General features: G+C 33.9%; 2 protein-coding genes across 2 annotated transcripts; one reads left to right on the top strand and one right to left on the bottom strand.

The window, feature by feature from the left end:
* The first annotated feature begins 2,657 nt into the window (after window positions 1–2,657).
* On the top strand, window positions 2,658–5,264 carry LOC108219420 (probable glucuronoxylan glucuronosyltransferase F8H). Its single transcript, XM_017392868.2, has 4 exons — window positions 2,658–3,357; window positions 3,438–3,799; window positions 3,997–4,247; window positions 4,356–5,264. The coding sequence occupies exons 1-4, from the start codon at window positions 3,072–3,074 to the stop codon at window positions 4,813–4,815; spliced, it is 1,359 nt and encodes a 452-aa protein (XP_017248357.1). The 5' UTR covers window positions 2,658–3,071; the 3' UTR covers window positions 4,816–5,264.
* A 9,833-nt stretch (window positions 5,265–15,097) lies between these two features.
* On the bottom strand, window positions 15,098–17,226 carry LOC108217945 (xyloglucan endotransglucosylase/hydrolase protein 31). Its single transcript, XM_017390857.2, has 4 exons — window positions 16,959–17,226; window positions 16,642–16,742; window positions 16,272–16,492; window positions 15,098–15,860 (listed from the first exon to the last, which is right to left on the bottom strand). The coding sequence occupies exons 1-4, from the start codon at window positions 17,152–17,154 to the stop codon at window positions 15,500–15,502; spliced, it is 879 nt and encodes a 292-aa protein (XP_017246346.1). The 5' UTR covers window positions 17,155–17,226; the 3' UTR covers window positions 15,098–15,499.
* Window positions 17,227–22,884: the final 5,658 nt, after the last annotated feature.

Here is a 22,884-nt window from a genome sequence, read left to right as displayed (position 1 = left end):
TCAATTAGTTGATTCTTCTTTCTTTTTTATGAAAACAAAGTGATAATAATTCTGATGGCGAATATTACTAGTTGTTACTATTGTCATAAGAGCATTTCCAAACATATAGGCAACGTCTTGAAAAAATAGCACTCCAAACAACGCGAACTTATTGTCTATAATTTTAGCCAACCTTCTATCGATGACTAAATTTGTCAAACCTCTACAGGTTTGTAAGGAATCTGTACGAAGATTGCACATCATTTATTACCATATTAAACTGATATATTCTATTTTAACAATCTAAAATATTAGTAATATATTATTTTTAAATTATAGCCAACCAGTATAGCCAATATCATTGAAACAAAATGTCTTACAGGTTCAGCAAATTTTACATAATGTCTTACAAGTCCAATTTAGCCAACGATTATAGCCAACACCGTTGGAGATGCTCTAATTATGGTTGTAACTCGTTCCACCGAGTACAAAACGTGTAGCTACAGCAATACTCCCTCCGTCCCTTTTTACATGTCCCTTTTGAAAAAAAAATTTGTCCCAAATTACTTGTCCACTTCTCTTTCCAAAGCAACTTTTTGTATGTTTTTTCAAAATGTAACAACTTCCAATGTTTGACTACCATATATATATACACAACTCTATCTAATTCATTACATTTATTAGGGATATGTATGAAAACAAGATATCCACCTAACATTTTCTTAAAATGCGTTATTTTTTCAAAAGGGACAAGTAAAAAGGGACGGAGGGAGTATTATTGTAAAATTAAGTTTGGTCTATGTAAGCAGGGTACTAAATCATTCAGGTCGACCTTTTGCTGATCGAATTTGAACTTTTGTAACGAGTTGATTCTAATGCTAAGTTTATCAAATATAATTTTATTTGAATTCAGGTTCGAGTTGGTTTTTAATATTTAAAATCATGAAATTATGATTAAAAAAACTTATTTAACAATAGAACAATTAGGAAGAGATGAGCTTATTATTTAACAATAGAACAATTAAAATCATGAAATTATGATAAAAAGAAACACTTATTTCACGATGGAACAATTAGGGAGAGATGAGCTTAAAACCTTCCAAGTTCTTTGTAATCCAAATGAGTCAAATTATTCTTCAAAATTACTTGCAATTTTGTTTGGACTTCATTTGTGGTCTAATTAAACTAAAATGTCCCCCACCCGACAATATCCGAACCCGACTCGATTTACTGAGACAAAACTCGAAAATAATCCGAAAATTATGAAATGGATTCGAAATGACCTGAAATTAGAATTTGGTTTCCAATAACTTCAATTTTCAGTTTTATTCAATTTTAGATATTTTTAACTTAACCCAAAATCGACCCGATTATTGACACGAACATGACCCGTTATCCGAAATTGACACCCCAGCCTCCCAACGACAACACTAGTCGTGTTGAGGTAGTCCAATACATTTGCCCTTGGTGTTTCTCTGTAGCAATCTAGTGTGGTTCTGTAAATGATCCTACATACTTTAGACACATCGTACTTGCTCCATACATATCAAAACTTCGATGCTATAAACTAGTGTTTTCTTTTAGAGATAAAAGCCTAATTCACAAATTGTCCATTCAACTTTTGAGGTGCAAAATTTATTATTTTCATGTGGTGTACTCTACTTTTGATACAGAAAATATCAACTTTTGCAGCCTTTTAACTGATCTCGTGAGCCTCATTTAACAATTGACTTGTACAAAAGCTTTGTAATACATGAAGTTAATATACACGTATGAATATATAAGTAAATTTTGCTGAAACTTTCTTGATCATGATTAATACTATCTTGTTTGTATACTTCAAATGAAACACTAATTCAATTTAAATTTGTATTTAATTAAAAATTTAATAATAACGTGACAAACTTTTGGACATCTGAAACTATATATCTGAAGTTGAGCCTTCAAGAATAATATATTTCATTGATGGATGCTATCTTCTTAATAATATCCCTAATATATCATTATAGGAGGGTTGAATTTGAACTTCCTGTAAATATATTTGTAATCGGCTATGATAAGTTTATCTATGATTCGAGATCAGAAATTTAAAAATCCCTGAGTAATTGATAAATTTCTTTACCGATTTATTAATTACATTTTGATTTGACTGAAAATTGATGATAAATCTTCAATAAATCCTGAATCAATAGTTGAACCGATTGATTTCGATTTTCGATTTCTACGACTATCTACGAAATAACAAAATAACCAAAAAAACACGGTAGAAAACTAGAAATAGATAAATAAACAAAAAAAAACCGTAAAATTTGGAGGGAAAAAGGAAAGCAAAATAAAATGGAGGGAATTTATGATCAAGCTTACCAAAATTTCCCCCAACTTGACAAATTTTATATGCAGAGACCTAGAGCCAAGAATTATTTAATTGATCAACATTCATTGCTACACTCCTCCACACATTTCTTATACATGAACTTTGACTTTCCAAAGAGTTTTCATAAAAATAAAACTCTCCCTAAATAATTATAATCACTTACATTAACTTACATTAAATACACGAGATAATCTAAGGACTCATTTTATTTGCGACCGTTGAATAACATGGCTTCATTCAATTAAACTGCAAATACCACTAAAAATAAACAAATGAAATATAAATCCACTCTCTTTCTCAAGCCAAACAGGCCCTTAACACACAAGCATAATCTCATAAAATACTCTCCACCCATAAACAAAACACAAACAACTCCGAGACCAACGCCTAGTTTCTTTCTGCTCCAGCAGGTGTAGCTTTCAAGAAAAACAAGATTATAATCATGGAGGTGTTTGCAGAGTTTTCTTCTTAAAAAACCCAAATCTCCATTTTTTATTACACAATTTTTTATTATTCTATCCCCTTTATCTTCTTTCCCCAAAAACAATATTGTTTATATTTACTTCTGTCCTCCTCTACTTTGTTTCATAAGCAACATCTTTGTTTACATTTTTTTCTAAGCAACAAAGAGAGACCACCACACAACACATCACCAGAAAGCCCCATATCACCAAAACAGCTCCACCCCGTTGAAGATTCCTCAAAAGGGTCACTAAAAATGGTGGAGATGAGCCAGATGACCAAGAATTTAAGCAGGAAAAATAGCAAAGGATTTGTAGTGAAAATGAGGTTTCTGCACAAAAGATCCCAGGCTGAGAAAGCTAACTCAATCTTCTGGTACAGATATTTCAAATGGCTTCTCTGGTTCTCTCTATCTTCTTATTTCTTCGTCTCTTTTCTCATTACTCGGAGCTCAAATCCCATCAAGCCCACCTCATTTTCTCTGCCCAAGCACTCATTCTCTCGCGCCCTCATTGAATCTCAACACCCCATTACCCACCCAGGTGTGTATTGCATTTATCTGTGATTAATCAATTTTTTTTAAAAAAAATTTGAAATATTTATTTTATGATTTTTGTTTCAGGATTATTGAATGGCATGAAGGTCTATGTATACAATCTCCCACCAAAATACAACAATGACTGGCTCAAAAATCCCAGATGCAAAAACCATTTATTTGCATCCGAAGTGGCGATACACAAAGCATTATTAACGAGCCAGTTCAGGACTCTTGATCCATCAGAAGCTGATTTTTTCTTCGTACCGGTTTATGTTTCGTGTAATTTTAGCACGGTTAATGGGTTCCCAGCAATCGGTCATGCCAGGGCTCTTATATCTTCTGCTGTGCAGCTCATTTCTTCGGAGCACTCGTTTTGGAATCGGAGTCGTGGGTCTGATCATGTTTTTGTTGCGTCTCATGATTATGGTGCTTGTTTTCATGCCATGGTTAGTAACATCTCGTAATTATTCTTAAAATTTTTAAGTTCCGAATGTACAGTGTAACAAGAGCACGATTGGATATCCCAAATGATTAAGAGCTTATTCTCTATTAACTCAGGTCTCGGGTTCGACTCTCGAAAGTTCGCGTAATTAGAATGAATTTTTTGAAGAGGGATTAATGATTTTTTTTTTTTTGGATATAGGAGGATGTGGCTATGGCTGAAGGAATACCGAAGTTCATGCAAAACTCAATTGTGTTGCAAACATTTGGTGTGAAATACAAACACCCGTGTCAAGAAGTGGAGAATGTGGTGATACCTCCGTACATTTCGCCGGAAAATGTAAAGTCAACGCTGGCGAAGTCACCGGTCAATGGTCGCCGGGATATATTCGCGTTTTTCCGGGGCAAGATGGAAGTCCATCCAAAGAATATTAGTGGACGTTTTTACAGCAAGTGAGTTTATTTTATTTTTATTTTTTGGCGTTAATTTTTGTCATTTCGGTAGATGTTTATGATAAATAACGTAACTGATTTTAGTTAAATTATTTTACTTGTGATTAGGAGGGTGAGAACGGAGATATTGAGAAAGTACGGTGGTGACCGGAGATTTTACTTGAAGAGGCATCGATTTGCCGGTTACCAGTCAGAAATTGTACGGTCAGTGTTTTGTTTATGTCCTCTTGGGTGGGCCCCGTGGAGTCCTCGACTCGTAGAATCCGTCGCATTGGGATGCGTGCCGGTTATAATAGCAGATGGTATCCGGTTGCCGTTTGAGTCCTCCGTGAACTGGCCGGAAATTTCGCTGACCGTGCGGGAAAAAGACGTCGGAAAACTAGGTGCCATCCTGGAACATGTGGCAAGAACTAATCTTACAGCTATACAGAGGAATATGTGGGACCCGGCAACAAGGAGGGCCCTACTGTACAGTGATCCAATGGAAGATGGGGACGCTACGTGGCAGGTCCTGAATGAGCTGTCATTGAGGTTGAGTAGGTCCCACAAGAGGGTTTCCAGCGTATAGGAACGTGACACGTAGGATAGAGATAATGGTGACATGGCATTGACAGCTTAAAAGGAGTTGGCGCACTTTCCAATGCATATTATGGAGTAGACAGCTTGGATTTGTTGGAATCGTCGTATAAAATTTTCGGGACTTGAGTCGCAAATGGGGGTATAGTTGGAAGACAGCTAAGGTTTGTGGGGCCCATTCCGGCCATGCGGGGAATGGCGTACGTGGCATGTTATGATTGGTGGATGGTTGGGTGTGGGGTATGTAGAGACAAGGTGTATATATTATACATGTGCATGTGAAAAAGATGAAAGGAATATAGAGTGTGGGTGCGTTGTGTGTGTTTAGAATGTGGAGTTTGTGAAGAACTTCACGCTGATTCAACGCATAATTCTTTACAATTTTTTGGTGTACAAATTCAAAGTGGGAAAAGGTTAAATAAAAGCGAATATTTTGCTGGAGGTTACAGCTGGAATAGTAGTGAATACAAAATGGTAGATATGAAAGTGTCTTGTGAATATTTATGATGGGAAGGTAAAGAGGTTGGGTGCAGAGATAGTGTACTGACACAAAATATTGATGAGGTGAATAATCGAGTATGATGTGAGTGAAAATAAATACATAAATGCCAGCAACAAAAATTTCGAAATAATGAAGATTAAAATATTTAAGTTGAATAATATATTTGCTGCGGAGGCAATGCACACAATTTCTATTTTAAAGAATTTTTAAAAGCGTTTGTCTAGTTTGTGTCCAACTGTCCATAGACAAATTCTAAGCACTAAATTTTATATGTTTGGAGTATTTTGATTAGTGGGATTGTTGTATACGTAGAGGATCCACCATTATTAAAAAATACGAACCAATCAAAATTAATCAAACTTATACAGTAATTTTTAGTGTTTAATGTGTGTCAACGAGTTCACGCTAAAAAAAAACTTAAACGGTGATATATTATTTACAATGATACAATGTGCTCTGGATATGTAAATTGTAATGTATGTATGGTCTTGCATGTGTGCGCGCAGAGAAAGTGTATAGGTAGGGATGAAGAGGGGGTAGATGCAGAGTGTCAGAACATTGAAAGTGGGAGGTAGTGATGAGTTGTGGTCACGGGCTATGTTTAGTGAATCCAGTTTGGCCCTGGTTGGCATTTTCCACTAGTACTAGTATAATTCAAACACGGACAACACACGATTGCTTTTCTTACTCTCCGTTTTAAGCAACTCAAACTACGGGTGAGCGGGTGCGGGTTCGGTGCGGTTTTTAGATAAAACCGCAACCGGAACCGCATGCTCTCGGTTTTGGAAATCAAAAACCTCAACCGCAACCTCATCGTCGGTTTCGGTTTCGGTTTCAAAATCTCGGATTCAGTTTTTATCGGTTCGATTTCGGTTAAAAAACCGCATGAAAATATAAAAACACACTGCAGAGCCAGTTAAACTATTGCCAAAGTGCTAAGTACCAAAAATTTCAAATTTTCAAGAGCTGAAACTATATTAAAGTATAAGGCCATATTGACAAGTCAACTAAATAAATTAGTGAAGCAGAACTACTGCATGTATACTAGAGTTTCAACTTATGGACCTAGCAAGAAGAACTCAGAACTGAAAGTAGTGCAGTAGATCACCATAACTCTATCTTCAACAGAATTAGAGCATTTACTAGCCGGTTTTAAATCATGTATTCGAATGCCATATATGTATACATTGTTTAGCCATTTTCACAAATTTATCAATAGTTCAGATTTTAGAAACATCATGGCTTCTTGTAATTATAACTGTCAAAACTCACTGCTAGTGTGCTGCTGTGCTAGGCCATCTATAAGAAAGATAGTAAAAGCGTAAAACTTTCCATTCAAAACTAATACCTGATATATTATTAAAAATATTATATAAATTATAAATAATAAATATATAATATATTTATTTTAGAAATCGGATCGGTTCGGTTTTTCTCGGATCGGTTCCTAGTTATAACCGGAACCGAACAATCGGTTTCGGTTTCGGTTTTTAAGTTTTCGGTTTCGGGTTCGGTTCGATTTTATACGGTTCGGTTTCTAGCGGTTTTTAGCGGTTTCGGTTTCGGTTTCGGATTTATTCGGTTTTTTGCTCACCCCTAACTCAAACCATTCAGTTCAATTCTTCAGACATCATCAATTTTTTAACAGAGCCTGTGTAGATTTGGGGGCCGTTTGGTTAAGTTTTAAAAAAAATGATTTTTTGCTTAAAATAAAGAAGTGGAGTAGAAGTGATAAATAAATAAGTTAATAAAATGTTTGGAAAATAAGCAGAAGTTGTGAGAGAAAAATTAGTATTATCAACTTTTTAAAAACACTTCTGCTTTACACAAACAGGTAGAAAAACAGAAGTCAGAGCCAGGAGTTGATTCTCCTAAACAAACATGCCCCGGTTTCACAAACTTTTGGCTCCATCAGTTTTATGCAAATGAATTGTTTGGATCTTTCAACTACTCTCCTACTTCTTACGTTTCAAAATGTGAGACGCTTTGACTCTTTACGCACATTTCAAAATGTTTTGACCAAACACCTAAAATCATCATTTTTTTTTAAAAAAATTTCTATTTCAAAATTTTGACTATATACTTTTATTTTAAAAAATAAAATTTCAAAAATAATAAATATAAGTACATGGTCAAAGGATTTTAAACTACGTGCAAAAAGTCAAAGTGTCATACATTTTGAAACGGAGGGAGTATCTTACTAGGTTCTACGTTTTGATATTTGTTGATTTATTAAAAAAAATCTCGATTATTTTTTAAAAATTATTTTACAAATTTCCTAATCACACTCCAATTTGACTAAACATATTTAATTATTTAAAAAATTTCGATAAATTTCCAATAGAGTCCTACAATTAATTTTTATTTCTGATATCTATAACAATAGGTGTTGCACGGTCAAACAAATTGTGATTTTATCACTTCCCGGCATATTTGTTCGGTTAAAAAGGCGAATTTGTTCAATCAAAACCAGATATATCTGATTAGAATAAATAACGTGTAGTGAAACCTATAGATGTATAGTTAAAACACAACATTCTTTTTTCCCAAGGAAAGTTAAAACACAACCTAAAAGGATTTGTAGTATACTGTGGTTCACTATACAGCTGTTGTGATAGATCATAAAAATTGGGCATTAAGTGAAGATAAGGGAATAATCGGATCAAAAATTAATGAAATAAAATTCATTTTTATTTACCATCTGCGAGTGGGCAAAATTCATTTTATTTATTTTGAAACAAAATGAAAAATGAAATCAGATATTTCTAAGCTTTTAGTTTCAAAAAAAAAACACAATTTATCGAACCAGAAAATTCCTAATTGTCAATCTTGGCCCAACCCTGGACTTTTAAGACCACCTAAGCCCATGAAAATCGAAATATAATCGGTACACTGATTATTATCGAGTATGGGCCAAAAACGGATGGAAGCCCAATAACACGTAGACATATTTTGAGGAACTACACTGGCGATTGAACAAAGACAACAGTTGGGACTGGGGAAGGTATTGTAAACCTTAGGGGTAGGCTACAATGGTGAAACTTATCGCCGGTTATTTTAGTTTTTTTTTTTGACGAACAGTAAGATTTTATTGAACTTAAAATGTAAAAACACAGTCGGGACAAACCTGACAATTACAACCTGATTGTGAAACAAAAATCGAGCTAAACAAATAGCCGTTTTGTTTTCAGATTGCTTAACAGATAAAATATAAATATTCTTAATAATAAAAATGATTACAAAAGTTTCTCGAGCAATCCGGTCGACACCAACATCACTGAAAATTGTAAAATGACAATTGACTTACGCACATAAAAAATCGGTGATAGACCAGTGTTCATATCCATCGGTTACACCAACTGAGGTTGGGGGTATAAATGCACCATATATTGAACAATCCTTTGTTGTGCGAGGTGAGCTCTCGCGATAAGTACCACAATTCCAGATTTGAAGCGGGTTGCCCAGATCTCCCAATACACTGTGGAAATCATTCTTAACGCAATATGACAACAAATCAAAAACGCAACAAGACATACACCCAAAAATTGAGGACAATCAACAACCCAAAAAGATGGGTACGGTAACAAGATCACCCCCAAAAGGATTTATATCTCGATTTTTATTGAAAACTATTATAATAGAAATTAAAGATTTAGAAATGGAGGAAACGGGATGAGAGGATGGATGGAATGGATGTGGATTTGATGGAAGGAGGGGGCGGTGAAGGATGGATGATAGTTATGAATGGCGGCCGACTCTCATTAGCGTTTTGAGAGAAAAGAATATTATCAAAGTGTTGATTTAATTTTTTTTTCAATAGTATAGTTATAAAATAATATATAGCACATGAGTGGGCTTGCTCTTAGAATTTTGGAATTTTCAATAGTATAGTTATGAAATGCGTGTCTTTATTAATTCAAAGAGTGGGCATGTAATAATATCATGGATGGAGTTAGGCCGGGGGCAGTGGGTACTTGCCCCAACAAGATTTACAGTGTATATTATTTTGTATCAGAAAAGTTTGATGAATTCACGTCTTGCCCCTATGGTTTGAGCATGGGACCGGGGCTCTGGTAGACGGAGTTCAATTCATGCCTACTGCAAATTTTTGTTTTGAACTATAAGAACTCCGCGCAAAAACTTTTGCACCTCCACCAAGCTAATCCTAGCTCCATCCCCGTATGCATATATGTACATGGAATTAGATTTAGCATTGCTTTTTGATCGGGCATTTGAAGATTCTCCACTTTACACCCATAAATGTATGCGGTCAAGATAGTATTCAAGTTAATAGGGTTATCATTCCATATAATATTGCGCATGTGCGATCGTGTCATGCAACAAGAGTTGGTCAATTTTAACAATTTATACAATGAAAATTGTGTGTGCGCTAAAAAAATTATGAAAAGAACTAAAACAATAATATGAAATATGAGATTTTCTAATCAATTTGTTATCTCCACTTGCAAGTCATGCCATGTCATGTTCACTGGAATACTTTGTTGTCACATGCTATGCTAACTTGAGACATATGAGTAGTTTAAGGTTACTTCCGCTTCCTGAAATCGTCCTTAAAGTACTCATCCCGATAGTAAATGAGTATTTAAACACCGGGATATATATCAATTAAATGTTTAGTGTCTAATTGTAAATCTCTTACGAGAAACGAACAAATTGCATAGTAAAATGAAGAAGATGTATTTACACTATCATGTCACCATTGCTGAGGAGCTCAAGAATACAAGTATAGAGAAATACACAAGTTGATCTAACTAACTCTAGCTGTAGCAGTTATATACAATCATTACTATCTATATTTGTACACCGCTACTCTGAGAAGTTAGTTTGCTTCCTATAAATAGAATAGCTCAGCTGTAAGCTTATTTGTTTGATAGATGTGTTTGCTGAACTGGACGAATAAGTGTGCCATCATCCGTAATAGCCTCTCAAGTTGGGATGGGTTAAAGTCAGTCCAACTTGGAAAGCAACCGTTGAAATTGAGAGGAATGAAAGACCTTCGTAAACACATCTGCAAGCTGGTTAGTCATTGGAAGATAAGTCAGCTGAAGCAAACCTCCCATGACCTTGTCACGAGTAAAGTGACAATCGATTTCAATATGTTTGGTTCGCTCGTGAAAGACATGATTTCGAGCTATGTGTAATGCGGAATGAGTATCAAAATGCAACGTTACAAGCTTAAGATCACGCACACCTAGCTCTTCCAACAGAAGAACACACCAAGTAACTTCGGAGGTGGCAACAGACGCCATGTCTCGATACTCTGATTCTGTAGAGGATCGAGAAACAACCGATTGTTTCGTGGATTTCCAAGATATTGGAGATTGTCCAAAAAGAAGTACATAGCATGTGATTGATCCACTCGTGTCCTTACTTTATAAGGACCTCATACATATGTATGCAAAATTTATAAAGCAGTAGTAGTTTTTATGCTACTATTAGAAAAAGATAATCGACATTGCTTTGCCAGAGGGCAAACAGTATAAATAGCTTAATCATGACATGCTTTAACATCACATGTAGGCTGCAGAAGATTGAGTTGATATAGTGGCATGTGAACCATTCTGGTATGCCGCAAATTTGTTTGATCAACAACAGAGAAACTAAATTAAATCAGTATCATCTGTGTTATCATTAGTACATGATTGCACACTTGATTGTACAGAGTCCTGAATTGCTGGTTCCTTAGTACCATCAACGATAGTAATATAAATCGGATAATTCACTTTCTTAATATTCTGAAATTTAGTTATATCTAGACAAATATGATCTATAACACCACTATCCAAAATCCACTTCAAATTGAAAGTAGCTAAGAGACATATATTACCTGCAAGTAAAGCATGAGGTTCTGTGGTTGTTGCACTTGTAGAGTTGCTGAATTCTGAGTATTGATCAGGCTCAAAAGATGATTGTATTACTCCATTGAGATTGATGGGGATGCTGAATCAATGCTTGAAGAAACTGGTTTAGGCATATCAGTGTCATCAGATGCATAATTATAAGCTACCATAGCTTTTATTTCTTTGAACCCTTTAAAATCTGGTGGATAACTATGGATTTTGAAACAACGATCAACATGGTGGGATTGAACTTTACAATGAGTGCAGAAATAATTGGCGCCAGGCTTCTGTGCCTTCTTGAAATCATTATTTCATTATTTCCTTGACACTGCTTTAGAGCACCAGAACTAACAAATGAGGATCTCTGAAATTTCTTATTCGCATCGAAAGCCGTAGTCTCAGTTTGTATAGAAATATGTGAAATATCTCTGTGGTTCTCTTTTTGAGCAACCAAACGATAGGCGTGTGATACATATGGTAATGGATGCATCATCATTATATGAGCTCGAACTGTAGAAAACTTATGATTCAACTTCATTAGAGATTGTAACAATTGATGCTTCTGTTGAACCTTTTAAAGTAAATCACAAGCACAAGTCGTGCATCTACAATTAGTAAGAACTCAAATATAGCATCCCAAATTGTCTTAATTTTCGTATAAAATTCTTATACATTCAAAGTTCCTTGAACCATTTCAGCCAATTGTGACTCCAAAGAATAGAGTTCAGTAATTGAAGCACAACCAAACCGATCTTCAAGATCTTTCTAGATAGCACGAGCAGTTTTCAAGAAAGAATACTTCGAGCAATAGTATTCAAGATTAAACAGAATTCAAAAAGTAATGAGAGCATTGCATCTCTCCCAATCAGCAAAATCAAACGAATTGGAAGCAAGATTAAGGATTGTTCCATTAACGAATCCTAACTTATTTTTCGCAGATAGCGTAAGCATCATAGATCTTTTCCAATTAGTGTAATTAACACCACTAAATTTGATCGAAACTAATTGATCAGTGCTTGCGTTTGAAGGATAAATGTAATATACGCTAGTGGAATCCATAATGTTATTTGCAGCCATATCGAATCAAGACCAAGAAATAAATCGAGATATATTAAGCATGAAACAAATCTATACTTAGAGACATCAGGACAATTCAGCTAGATGAGAACAAATTGTAGGATCGAATTGACAATCGCTCAGAGAAATGAAGTTAAAATTTCAATCAGATTAAGAGACTATGTATATCGATAAAAGAAATTACTGATGAATCGATGAGAACAATCACACCTTTGTTAATGTAAACAATCAAGCAGCTTCACTACGATTCGATGAACAAGGATGACAAGATGATTCAACCTTGCTCTGATACCATCTTACTTTACAAGAAATGAACAAATTGCAGAGCAAAATGAAAAAAATGTATTTACACTATCATGTCACCATTGGAGAGGAGTTCAAGAATATAGGTATAGAGAAATGTACAAGTTGATCTTACTAACTTTACCTCTAGTAGTTATATACAATTCACTACATTCTATATTTGTACACCACTACTCTGAGAATATAGTTAGCTTCCTATAAATAGAACAAATCAGCTATAAGCTTATTTGTTTGGTGGATATATGTGCCGAGTTGGAAGAATAAGCACGACATCAATCATGACATCAATGTAATGAAATCTGATTATATGTTACACTAGATCGTATATCAACTAAGTTTTTAGTGTCTAATTGTAAATCTAATCCAATTTCACATTTAAGTCTAGTTACATATAATTAGTAAATAATAATACTCATCCAACCAGGGACTTGATTAATTGGATTACAAGAAATTAAAGGGTTTAAAATCACAATATGGTCATTTCATATTGGAGAATTTTATTTCAGTTGCTCTGGTTCTATATTATCAGAATAAATCAGGTAACAATCACAAAGATGTGTGTGTGTTCTTTAGCTGATGAAGTGCATGTGTATGTGATGTTCAATTCCAGAATTTATATTTTCAAAAATTATATTTCTAAAGTCCCGCGATCTAAAAAATCTTGCATGTCCTTCTGTTAAGCAAAAATTTTTGGTTGAAAGAAATTTCCTCGAGATTATATTTATATATGGGTATATATATTTTGACAAGAATAAGAGGCCGTTTGTATGAGTTTAAAATAAGTACTTCTTACTTGAAGTAAAAAAAGTGAAGTATAAGTTAGAAATTAGTTAAAACTTATAAGTGATTAAAGTGATTGGGAAAAAAATAGAAGTCATAGAAACAAAAGTTAGAAATCCTAGTTTTTTATAAGTGCTTCTCGAATTTTTACACAAACGGTACGAATAAATGCTTCTAATTTAAAACTCCAGAAGCGAGGGCTTGTATAAACACGATATTAGGAAGAAGTTGGTTCAAGTCACTCCCATTTATTTAATAAATAATTGAACGGTGAATAAATTATATGATTCCTTTTAGATTCCGAAATTCATGAAATTATTATTATATGATCCATTTAAAATTTCACGTATAGGGATGGGCATTCATCCCGCCCCGCTCGACCCCGATCCGATCCCAGCCCTATTTGGGTCGGAGATTCGGGGAATTTTTCGGTGGCGGGACGGGGATCGGGGAAAGTTTAATAAAAAATTCGGGGTTCGGGGATTCTTGTGTCCCCGCCCCGACCCCGATTGTGTATATATATATATATATATATAAATATATATATGTATAATATATATATATATATATATATATATATGTATATATATATATATGTATATATATATATATATAGGGATAAGATCAAATAAAAACTTTTTTAAGTTACAAACTTACAAACTTTTTTTTATTCTCCCATCGTGTTAATCCTTAGTTATATAAAGTATCCATGTTGAAAATTCTTCAAAAAACATCACAATTTTTAAAAATAACGCATAAATAAATCGCGTTTTCAACACATTTATAACTCGGGTTCAACATCGGGTGTTGAACACTAATTATCATTGTGTTGAATATATCTAAAAAGATGTTTAAACTATACCTCTAGGGTTTGGGTAGGGTCTAGAAACATAAATATTAGTTATAAAACATGTTTACCTTAGTTCTTACATTTCAAAATTGGTTTACGTACTTCTCCACCACTATTTTAATCGATGTTCAACAAAATATGTTAAAAAAATGTTGAACTCAATTTATATATGTGTTGAACAAAAAAAGTTTGTAAGTTTGTAAGTTTGTACCAGAACCCTCCCCTATATATATATATATATATATATATATATATATATATATATATTATACTAAATAAAATTATTATAAACATATGCTTTTTATAATATTATTAAACTTAAAAAATATTCTTTATTTTTATTGGTCGATTATAATTATATTGTAATATAATATATTTTATAATTTTATAATTATTTTTGATTTATATTATAAATCAATTTTCATATGATTTGATGTTGAAAATATGAGATAATATCATTTTATTAGTATATTAGGAATTAGTATTTTGTTTTTTTATTAAAAAATATATTATATATTATAAAATCATTATTTTTTTATTAAAAATGAAATTTCCCGAATCCCCGCGAGGATCCCCGTTCTCCGTTCGGGGCATGGATCTAAATATTAACCAAACGGACCATCAGCCTTCAATACGAAAATTAAACTAAATTAAATAGATACGATATTCCATGACAGGTTCCAAATTTGAACCTAACAGATCATTAGCACTTAAACAAAATTAAACTAAACTAAATAAGGTGTATTTTTTCCATCATATTATATTATAAATGTTATAATCAATAGTACTTCCAATTAGTTGCTTCACGCAAAGGATAAGAAATTCACTAACTAAAATCAAGTGAATAATCAAGGTGCATGTTAGTCGTAATGATTTTAAAAAAAAGTACTCAAAAGTCAAATAAAAAAGATCCTTTTCTTAAATTATACCTTAAATTAAACAGTAAAAACAAAAAAGGGATGAAATTGTGATTATATACAAGTATCTTTTATACAAGTATCTGGTACAAAATCCATCAGCAAACAAATGCAGGAATAGAAACACTTAACAGAACTTTCTCTGTCAACTTTAAATAGTTTATGAAAAGATAACTAAAATTTCAATTTACCAACTTATTTCCACATGCTTGAATAGTGTATAAAACAGACAAACGAACATCAATTTCCACAAACTTGGAGGCTTGGACGATCAACTAACTTGCATCTGTATTTTGCAAGTGGGCCCATCTCAAACCACTCCAATCAAATTGTTTTATGGTATGTCACAAATATCACACATTTGACACAAAGACAGAGTCCCCTGCTTAACACTCAGGTGTATGTGTATGGTCTCTGCTGGAGTCCTGACAATAATCATACACCTTATAATTGTTATGCACCCATGCCATTGCGGCATATTGCTGGCGGCTAAGGCCGCCGGTTCTGGCTGGCGACCCTGTCGCGGGCTGGCAAGATGCGGGGGCGTTGGCCCCGCATCCACCAATCTTGAAGTTATTGTACTTTCCTATAAATGGCTGGTAACTGTAATCAGCTTTGTATTTTCCTCCTTCTGTTGCCCAGGATGAAGCATCCCAGATTGAACCATAAGCCCACATAGGCTTTAGTGGAAATGTTTCATCAGATTTTCTTGCATATCTTCTGATGGGCACATCATCCACAAAAAATCTGCATTTTACATTTGAAATGTAAATTTGTAAACATATTAGAATGATAAGTTTAATGAGAGCAAGACTGATGCATGGTGCAACATTACATAAAGTCATCAAGATTCGGTTTTACTGCAGAATCTAAAAGGGTATAAATTTCTTTTGGGGTTTTCTGCAGGGCTAGAACAAAAACAATTCTCCACATGAAAACTAAAATAATTTTGACAATATACTATTGCATATATAACATAAAAACAAAAATTCCTCACCTACTTTAACCTGAAAAATCTTTTGTTTGATAATCTATGATTAGATTTGGATATTAATATAGTATATGCATACCTCATTTTGCATGCACAGTAGAGTGGAACTGATGCATGTAATCGAAGATTATGAATAATGTGAACAAAAGATAAGTAATAAAATTTACATGATCTCAGAAGGGTTCCAGAGGATAGCATAGTTATGAAAATCCTTCGTCGGATCGAACCAGAGGTGAAACTTCATCTCCCTTCCAGTAACAACACTTCCATCTCCACTTCCCTTCATCCAGACATTGGTTTGAAGTGTATAAGGCTTGCCTGGTATTGTTCCTAGGAACTCAATGTCAATTTCATCATGATCCCCGGGGTAGGCTTCATTGTTTGATAGCTGACCACACACCAATACTTTTCAATAAATATCAATCAAATAATCAAATAAATAAATAATAGTGGTTGTCAAATATTTGCAATCAATTGCTTTCATTATTAGTTAGTAGCAAACAGAAATAGTAGAAAAGGTATGTGATCATTTCTTACGTAGAAACATGTTATAGTTCCTGCTGTGTATCCTGGCTGGAGCTTCATAGCAGCTCCGAAGTAACCGGATTTGTATGAATTTATGGATTTGAAACCGCTTCCTACATTAGAGACAAGAAATAGTTAGCTGCATTAAGTTCAAATATACGTTTCCATTCGGACACATTAAAATTTATATACGACGGTCATGGTCCGGAACTGATTTTTATTAGGCCTCAGTCAAAATCAGTTTTTAGATTTTTAGGCGCATGTCTTGTTCGCATACTTTAAAAAGTGCTGCATATAGTATGTGTGGAAAAGAAAGAGAGTATAAACACCTGAACTTCTATCGAGCCAAATAGTTAAGGAGTTCTGGTCTAGAGTCTGATGCTGAGAGCCCCAGAGAGTTCTAAACCCTTGATTAAAGCCAATAGTAGGAACCCTAGAGCTGGGGTAGTAGCCAGGTGAAGGGGGACCCTGAGCAAAACATGAGAATGGGTACAAGAAAACCAGAAAAAAACAAAGGAGAGCCATGACAAGAAGATGAAAGTGCAAAAGGAATACTAAGTATAAACAGTGTGTTTTGGACAAAGAAGATATGTTATAATTGTGGGAGAGTATGGAAGTACATGAGTGGTATAAATAGGGTAATAATGCATGGAAGTGGTCCTACAAATTACAATTCACATAAACTTGCATGAGACAACTTGTTGGTAGTTTATGGGTGGTTCCAGTGAGTTTAAAATAAGTGTTTTTTGCTCAAAACAAATAAGTGAAGTAGAAGTTAGAATTAAGTTAAGATTTATAATTGATTAAAATGTTTGTGAAAAAAGTAGAAGCCGTGAAAGAAAAATTAATATTTTCTAACTTAAAAATCTCGAAGCCGTACTTTTAAGCCCAGCCAAACACTACATACGCATAATAGCTACTCTCATCGTAAACGCATTATCATGCTGAAACCTTACCATATTGGTATAAACATAAACAAAAGTCTCATGTTGGTTTTACTGACAAATATTTGTTAATTTTCTGACAAGCGTAAGAGATCTTGTGTTTACAGCAGATCTCTTTCGGTTCTGATTTTTGACAAGTACAGGCATATCAAAATATTAAGTAAAAACATTTAATATTATGTGGAATCAGTGTTCTAAAAGTCGGCGATTAATCGGGATTAATCGCCGATTAATCGCTGTTCGGTCGGCCACCGTCTCGATTAAGCGTTAATCGGTGAAAAAATCGTTTTTTCTGAAAATCGGGATTAATCGGTCAAAAGTCGGGATTAATCGGAAAAAATCGGTCAAAAATCGGTCAAAAATCGGTGAATTTAAAAAAATTTAAAAAAAATGAAAAATTTTTAAAATTTGAAATTTAATTTTAAATAAAATAAAAGGCACAGAAAGACAAAATACATAAATTTTAAATTTGTTTTTATTACGTTTCACTCTTTTAATATTAACTTCCAAACTCTAATTACTTAAATTTGCAATATATATCTCTTAGCAGATTGAATCAAATATATGAGATGACTAGGCTATGTATATAAAGGCATGTTTTGGGTTATAAAAAATCATTACTCTTTTGATTTTATATGATTATAAATTTATACTAGATATAATTTTATAAATATATATGTATAATTTAAAAATAATATTAAATTGATTACGATTAATGATCCGATTAATCACTCCGATTAATCTCCGATTATCCGATTAATCGCTGGACGGTGCCCTCACCGACTAAGTCCGATTCCCGTTTTTTACAACACTGTGTGGAATTGGAAAGAGTGTTACGTAGATCAGGAATTCACTCTTGCTAGACAATTAACCTGATTAGCTAGTGCATATCATTATCCAGCTTGTCATCTTCATCGTCATCTGAATAATTAAGCTACAGTGTTGTCGTTAAAGATGCAGGCGCATTTTAGCATAATTAGCGATAAAAAGATGGCAGGCCCAGCTTGCTTTGACGATTATTAGTTATTCGTTTATTTACGTGTGCACACATTTTGAGTCTGCTATGAAGCTTCATAATATTTTTTAAATTCTTTTAAAATAAAAGTTTAAACGTCAGACTTTAATTCAAAAATTTTTCTTTTTCTTAAACGATGGAGTAATGGGTTCTTTAGGACAGATAATTATCAACAACTAATCACACACATAATTTTCTTGATGCAATAGCTTTATGATTATATGCATTCCCTTTATAATATTTTTTTGCCGTAGTTTGCTTCTGCTTATAAAGTGTGTTCATCAATCATCACTACGAGAAAGGGCAGCCTGCTTTAGTCTAAATCCTTCAAAAAAGTAGGCTAATTAATCATCGACTAATCTCTATTATTGATATAAGTTAAAAGTTTAACTTTCTTGCAAGTTTGTCAGAAATTGCTAAATTAGTCCCAAGTAGTCCATAAACTTGTGTCGAAAATACATTCAAATAATCTGTTCAGCATTGGTCCAAAGTTAAATATGCAGATTATCCAGCAATCTAGGTAGTCCAATATTTCACCCTTAGTTGTTTTATTTTGCCCATCTCTGCTACAACAGCATCCCGACATTTGGTAGAGTCTCGTCTCAGACATGTTTCCATTCTCACAAAATCTCTGCATGTCTCCACACATTAAGCAATAAATAAACAGGTCGTAGTTTGAAGCGTATATACTTGGTTCAACGATTTTCAAAATCTTTACGGGTCACAACTCACAACCGCCCAACCGGCCGGATTCTGAAATAGAAAGGGCTAAGACGAATCACCCGGTTTTTAAACTAAAAAGGGCTTAACCCAATTATTCATTTAATATTATTGTTTAAATAAATTTTAGTAAATAGTCGGGATTTCACAAAAACTATTACTGACTCGGTCCAAATTAGACGAATTCGTTAACTGTGAACATGGGGCTTAAGTATCATTAATCGCATAATCATCTTATTTATTTTAAAATGATATTTTTGTAATAAAAATTTAAACATGAATATTTTTATCTATAAAATATTAGAGAAATAAATTTCGAAACTAAACGGTTAATATACATTAAATTATGTGTTTAAAATCAACTAACTGAGCTAATTCTATACGAAGGAAATTATTAAAATTTGAATATTAGTCTGGACTGAAATTTAAGCCGGACATCCTAGTTTTTGCTTATGACATGAACAAGTATGTAAAACATGCATGTTCGATATGACTTTTTGTGGTCCGTGATCGATCCTGTGAAATGATCATGTTGTTAAGTTGGACTTGTGAATATTTCAAAATAAGCAGCAGATCTGATCTTGTCTTGGACTGGTCAATATTAATGCTCATCATCTTCTTATCATCAGCTTCCAGCAGAATTTCAGGCTGAGTAGCCTCGTGATCATAACTCATCTGTACAGTTAAGGATTTCCCGAATGTTAAATACCTGTATCACTTATCAGGCACACACACATGCATGCATACATGAGAACACACACCCTTAGTTGGGACACTTTCAAATAAAAATGTAAACGACCCTCGTTTACACTTAGGTGGAGCATATCAGGTTTTTTTAGCTGAAGGACATTGATATCCAATATTTTTCATGATGAAAATACATCAACATAATACGGCGTTGACCCTCGTTATTGATAACTATATCCATCATTAATGTCCATGTCCAGGGCTGTCTGGGACTTTTTTGAGGCCCTGTGCTGACTTTAAGAATGAGACCCTTCCAAATGACAATTTTGTTATATTTAAAATAACAAAATATCATAAACAAAATTAGACTACTACAACTGAAAAATTGTTTGTTTTTTTAGTAGTTAGACTTAAATATGTGTGTGGCCGTGTGGGATTTACTGCTTGTACAGTGTACTAGTTTGTGGGGAGAGAAGGAATAAGAAGAGACGTGCATGGCTGGGTCTTGGGAGTTCAGAATTGATTAGTGTTTAAATAAAATAATGATAAAAATTAAAGAGATATTAATATTATATTATATTTTATCATGAGTATACCAAAAGATAGAAAAGAGTAGACATAAATTGGGGGCCCTAAATTTTCATGGGCCCTGTGCTGTTGCACTTGTTGCACTCCCTCAAAACCGGCGCTGTTAATGTCTAGAATATTACCATCCGTAAAATGATCTGGAATATTATTTATTAACGCTACATTGTACAACGTTTTAAATATTTATCAAAATCGCTACATCGTCTGACATTTGTTAGGGTTAAAAGAACGGGTACATCGTCTGACTTTCTGTTAGGATTAAAAGAAAAAAAAAAGTTATTTCGTGTAGCGTTTTGCTAAAGTTAAAAGAATAGAACGCCACACAAAAGCTAGCGTTTTCTTTCAAAACTGAACACTACAAGAAAAGAGGCTAATTTCGACTGCTATTTTCGACCGTTTCTGGTCGAAAATAACGGTGGTCGAAAATAAACGGTCGAAAATAATAAATTCGATCGTATTTGGTCGAAAAAAAAAGCGGTCAAAAATACGTTTATTTTCGACCGCCTGTATTCGACCACGCACCAGAAATTTACCTCTCCCTTGCAAACTGGACATGACAACTTCCGCTTAGTTGACCACCCGCTAAGCATGGCAAGTGCAAGAAAATCGCTGATTGTCCACATCAATGTTGCCCTCATCAAAAAGTTGGAACGTGAGAACTTATCATAGGTTTCCACCCCATTTTGCCATAAGTCTTTCACTTCATCAATCGATGGTCTAAGATAAACATGCAAGTCTTTTGTCGGATCCTTAGGTCCGGGAATAAGAAGAGGCATAAACATGTACGGAGCCTTCGTGCACATTGATGGGGGAAGGTTGTAAATAACAACCACCACAGGCCATACTGTATAATCTCTCGCATGTGCATCACGAAAGAGATCAAATCCATCAGTAAAAAGTCCGAGTCTCACATTTCAAATCTCTTTTGAAAATTTTGGAAACCTGCGATCAAATTGTTTCCACTCATCTCCATCTGCCGGATGACTTAATTCACCTTCAACCACATTTCTGTCATGATGTCATCTCATACATTTTGCAGTCTTCTCAGCCATGAACAAACGTTGTGATCTCGGGGTGAGAGGAAAATAACGCAAGATCTTCCGCGGGATCTTTTTTTTGTTAAGATCTTTTGGTTCTTTGTATCGACTTTCTTTGCATATATCACAACGTGTCTTCTCGCTATTTTTCTTGTAAAATAACATACAGTCATTCTCACAAGCATCAATCTTTTCATATCCCAAATTCAATCCTTTAAGCATATTTTTCACAGCATAGTAGGTTTGGGGCAGTTTATGATTGTCAGGCAAGACTGATCCAATGAGCTTAAGCAAATCATCAAATCCATTATTACTACAATTATGCTTGTTCTTGAAATGAAGTAACTCATTCACGAACTCAAAGGTTGTATAGTTGACATTACTTGGATAAATTGGTTCCGAAGCACTGTGCAACATCTTATAAAATTCTTTTGCCGCTGGATTCGGTTCATTATCCACATTCTCAAAATACCTATTTGCCTCCCCCAATATCTCTTAACATATCATCGGCGTCATGATACATATCATCATCCCCATCCCCAACATTTCTAGTACTAGTCCCGATTTTTTCTCCCGGCATTTTCTACCCGTGTGCAGTCCATATAGTATACCATTGCATCATACCATATACCGATACAAATCAAGTTTAACGGCAATAGGAGTCTTATAATGCTTATACTTACAATTTCCACACGGACACCTAATAACCCCACCACTAAGATTCTCACAAGCAAATTTAATGAAATACTCAACACCATTCTTATATTTGTCCGTTAAATATCTTAACTCATTATATCGACTACGAGTAATCCAACTACAATCGGATGCCATCTACAATAAATAAATAGATTGAATTTATTTTAATACATTTCAACACAAATACACTAATTTCGACCAAAAACGATCGAAAATACCTATTTTCGACCAGATTTTGGCGGTCGAAAAAAGCCGCCTTTCTTGTAGTGGAAAACGCTAGATCATCAAGAATTAATAACTTGTATTTGGGGTCATTTTTTCCTAAGTATGTTATTTTGGACATTATCTATGTTTTTTGTGAAGTCCGGTGACCTTTTTTCCACAATATAAGACAATTATAGTATTTTTGAACGAAAAATTACTCATCCTCAAATTTTTATCATCTAATAACTTTTTTCAGCTAATTAAAATATGTTATTAATCGATTGATTGTTCTGACCATTATTATTTATACTTTATTTCGCAGTAAGACTTTTACACAAACTTTGCTAAAAAAAAGACTTTTACA

The sequence above is a fragment of the Daucus carota genome, chromosome 4 (assembly GCF_001625215.2).
Source record: "Daucus carota subsp. sativus chromosome 4, DH1 v3.0, whole genome shotgun sequence".
NCBI lineage: Eukaryota > Viridiplantae > Streptophyta > Magnoliopsida > Apiales > Apiaceae > Daucus > Daucus carota.
This window is presented reverse-complemented; position numbering and strand designations above follow the sequence as displayed.

What these genes read in the sequence shown, in the direction of transcription:
- LOC108217945 (XM_017390857.2), bottom strand. Translation starts at nt 17,154, where the DNA reads ATGGCTCTCCTTTGTTTTTTTCTGGTTTTCTTGTACCCATTCTCATGT. An exon ending in TTGGCTCGATAGAAGTTCAG is followed by an intron (nt 16,743 to 16,958) that starts GTGTTTATACTC and finishes TCTCTAATGTAG; the next exon opens with GAAGCGGTTTCAAATCCATA. An exon ending in TGGAACCCTTCTGAGATCAT is followed by an intron (nt 15,861 to 16,271) that starts GTAAATTTTATT and finishes TGTAAAATGCAG; the next exon opens with ATTTTTTGTGGATGATGTGC.
- LOC108219420 (XM_017392868.2), top strand. Translation starts at nt 3,072, where the DNA reads ATGGTGGAGATGAGCCAGATGACCAAGAATTTAAGCAGGAAAAATAGC. An exon ending in ACACCCCATTACCCACCCAG is followed by an intron (nt 3,358 to 3,437) that starts GTGTGTATTGCA and finishes TTTTTGTTTCAG; the next exon opens with GATTATTGAATGGCATGAAG. An exon ending in AGTGGACGTTTTTACAGCAA is followed by an intron (nt 4,248 to 4,355) that starts GTGAGTTTATTT and finishes ACTTGTGATTAG; the next exon opens with GAGGGTGAGAACGGAGATAT.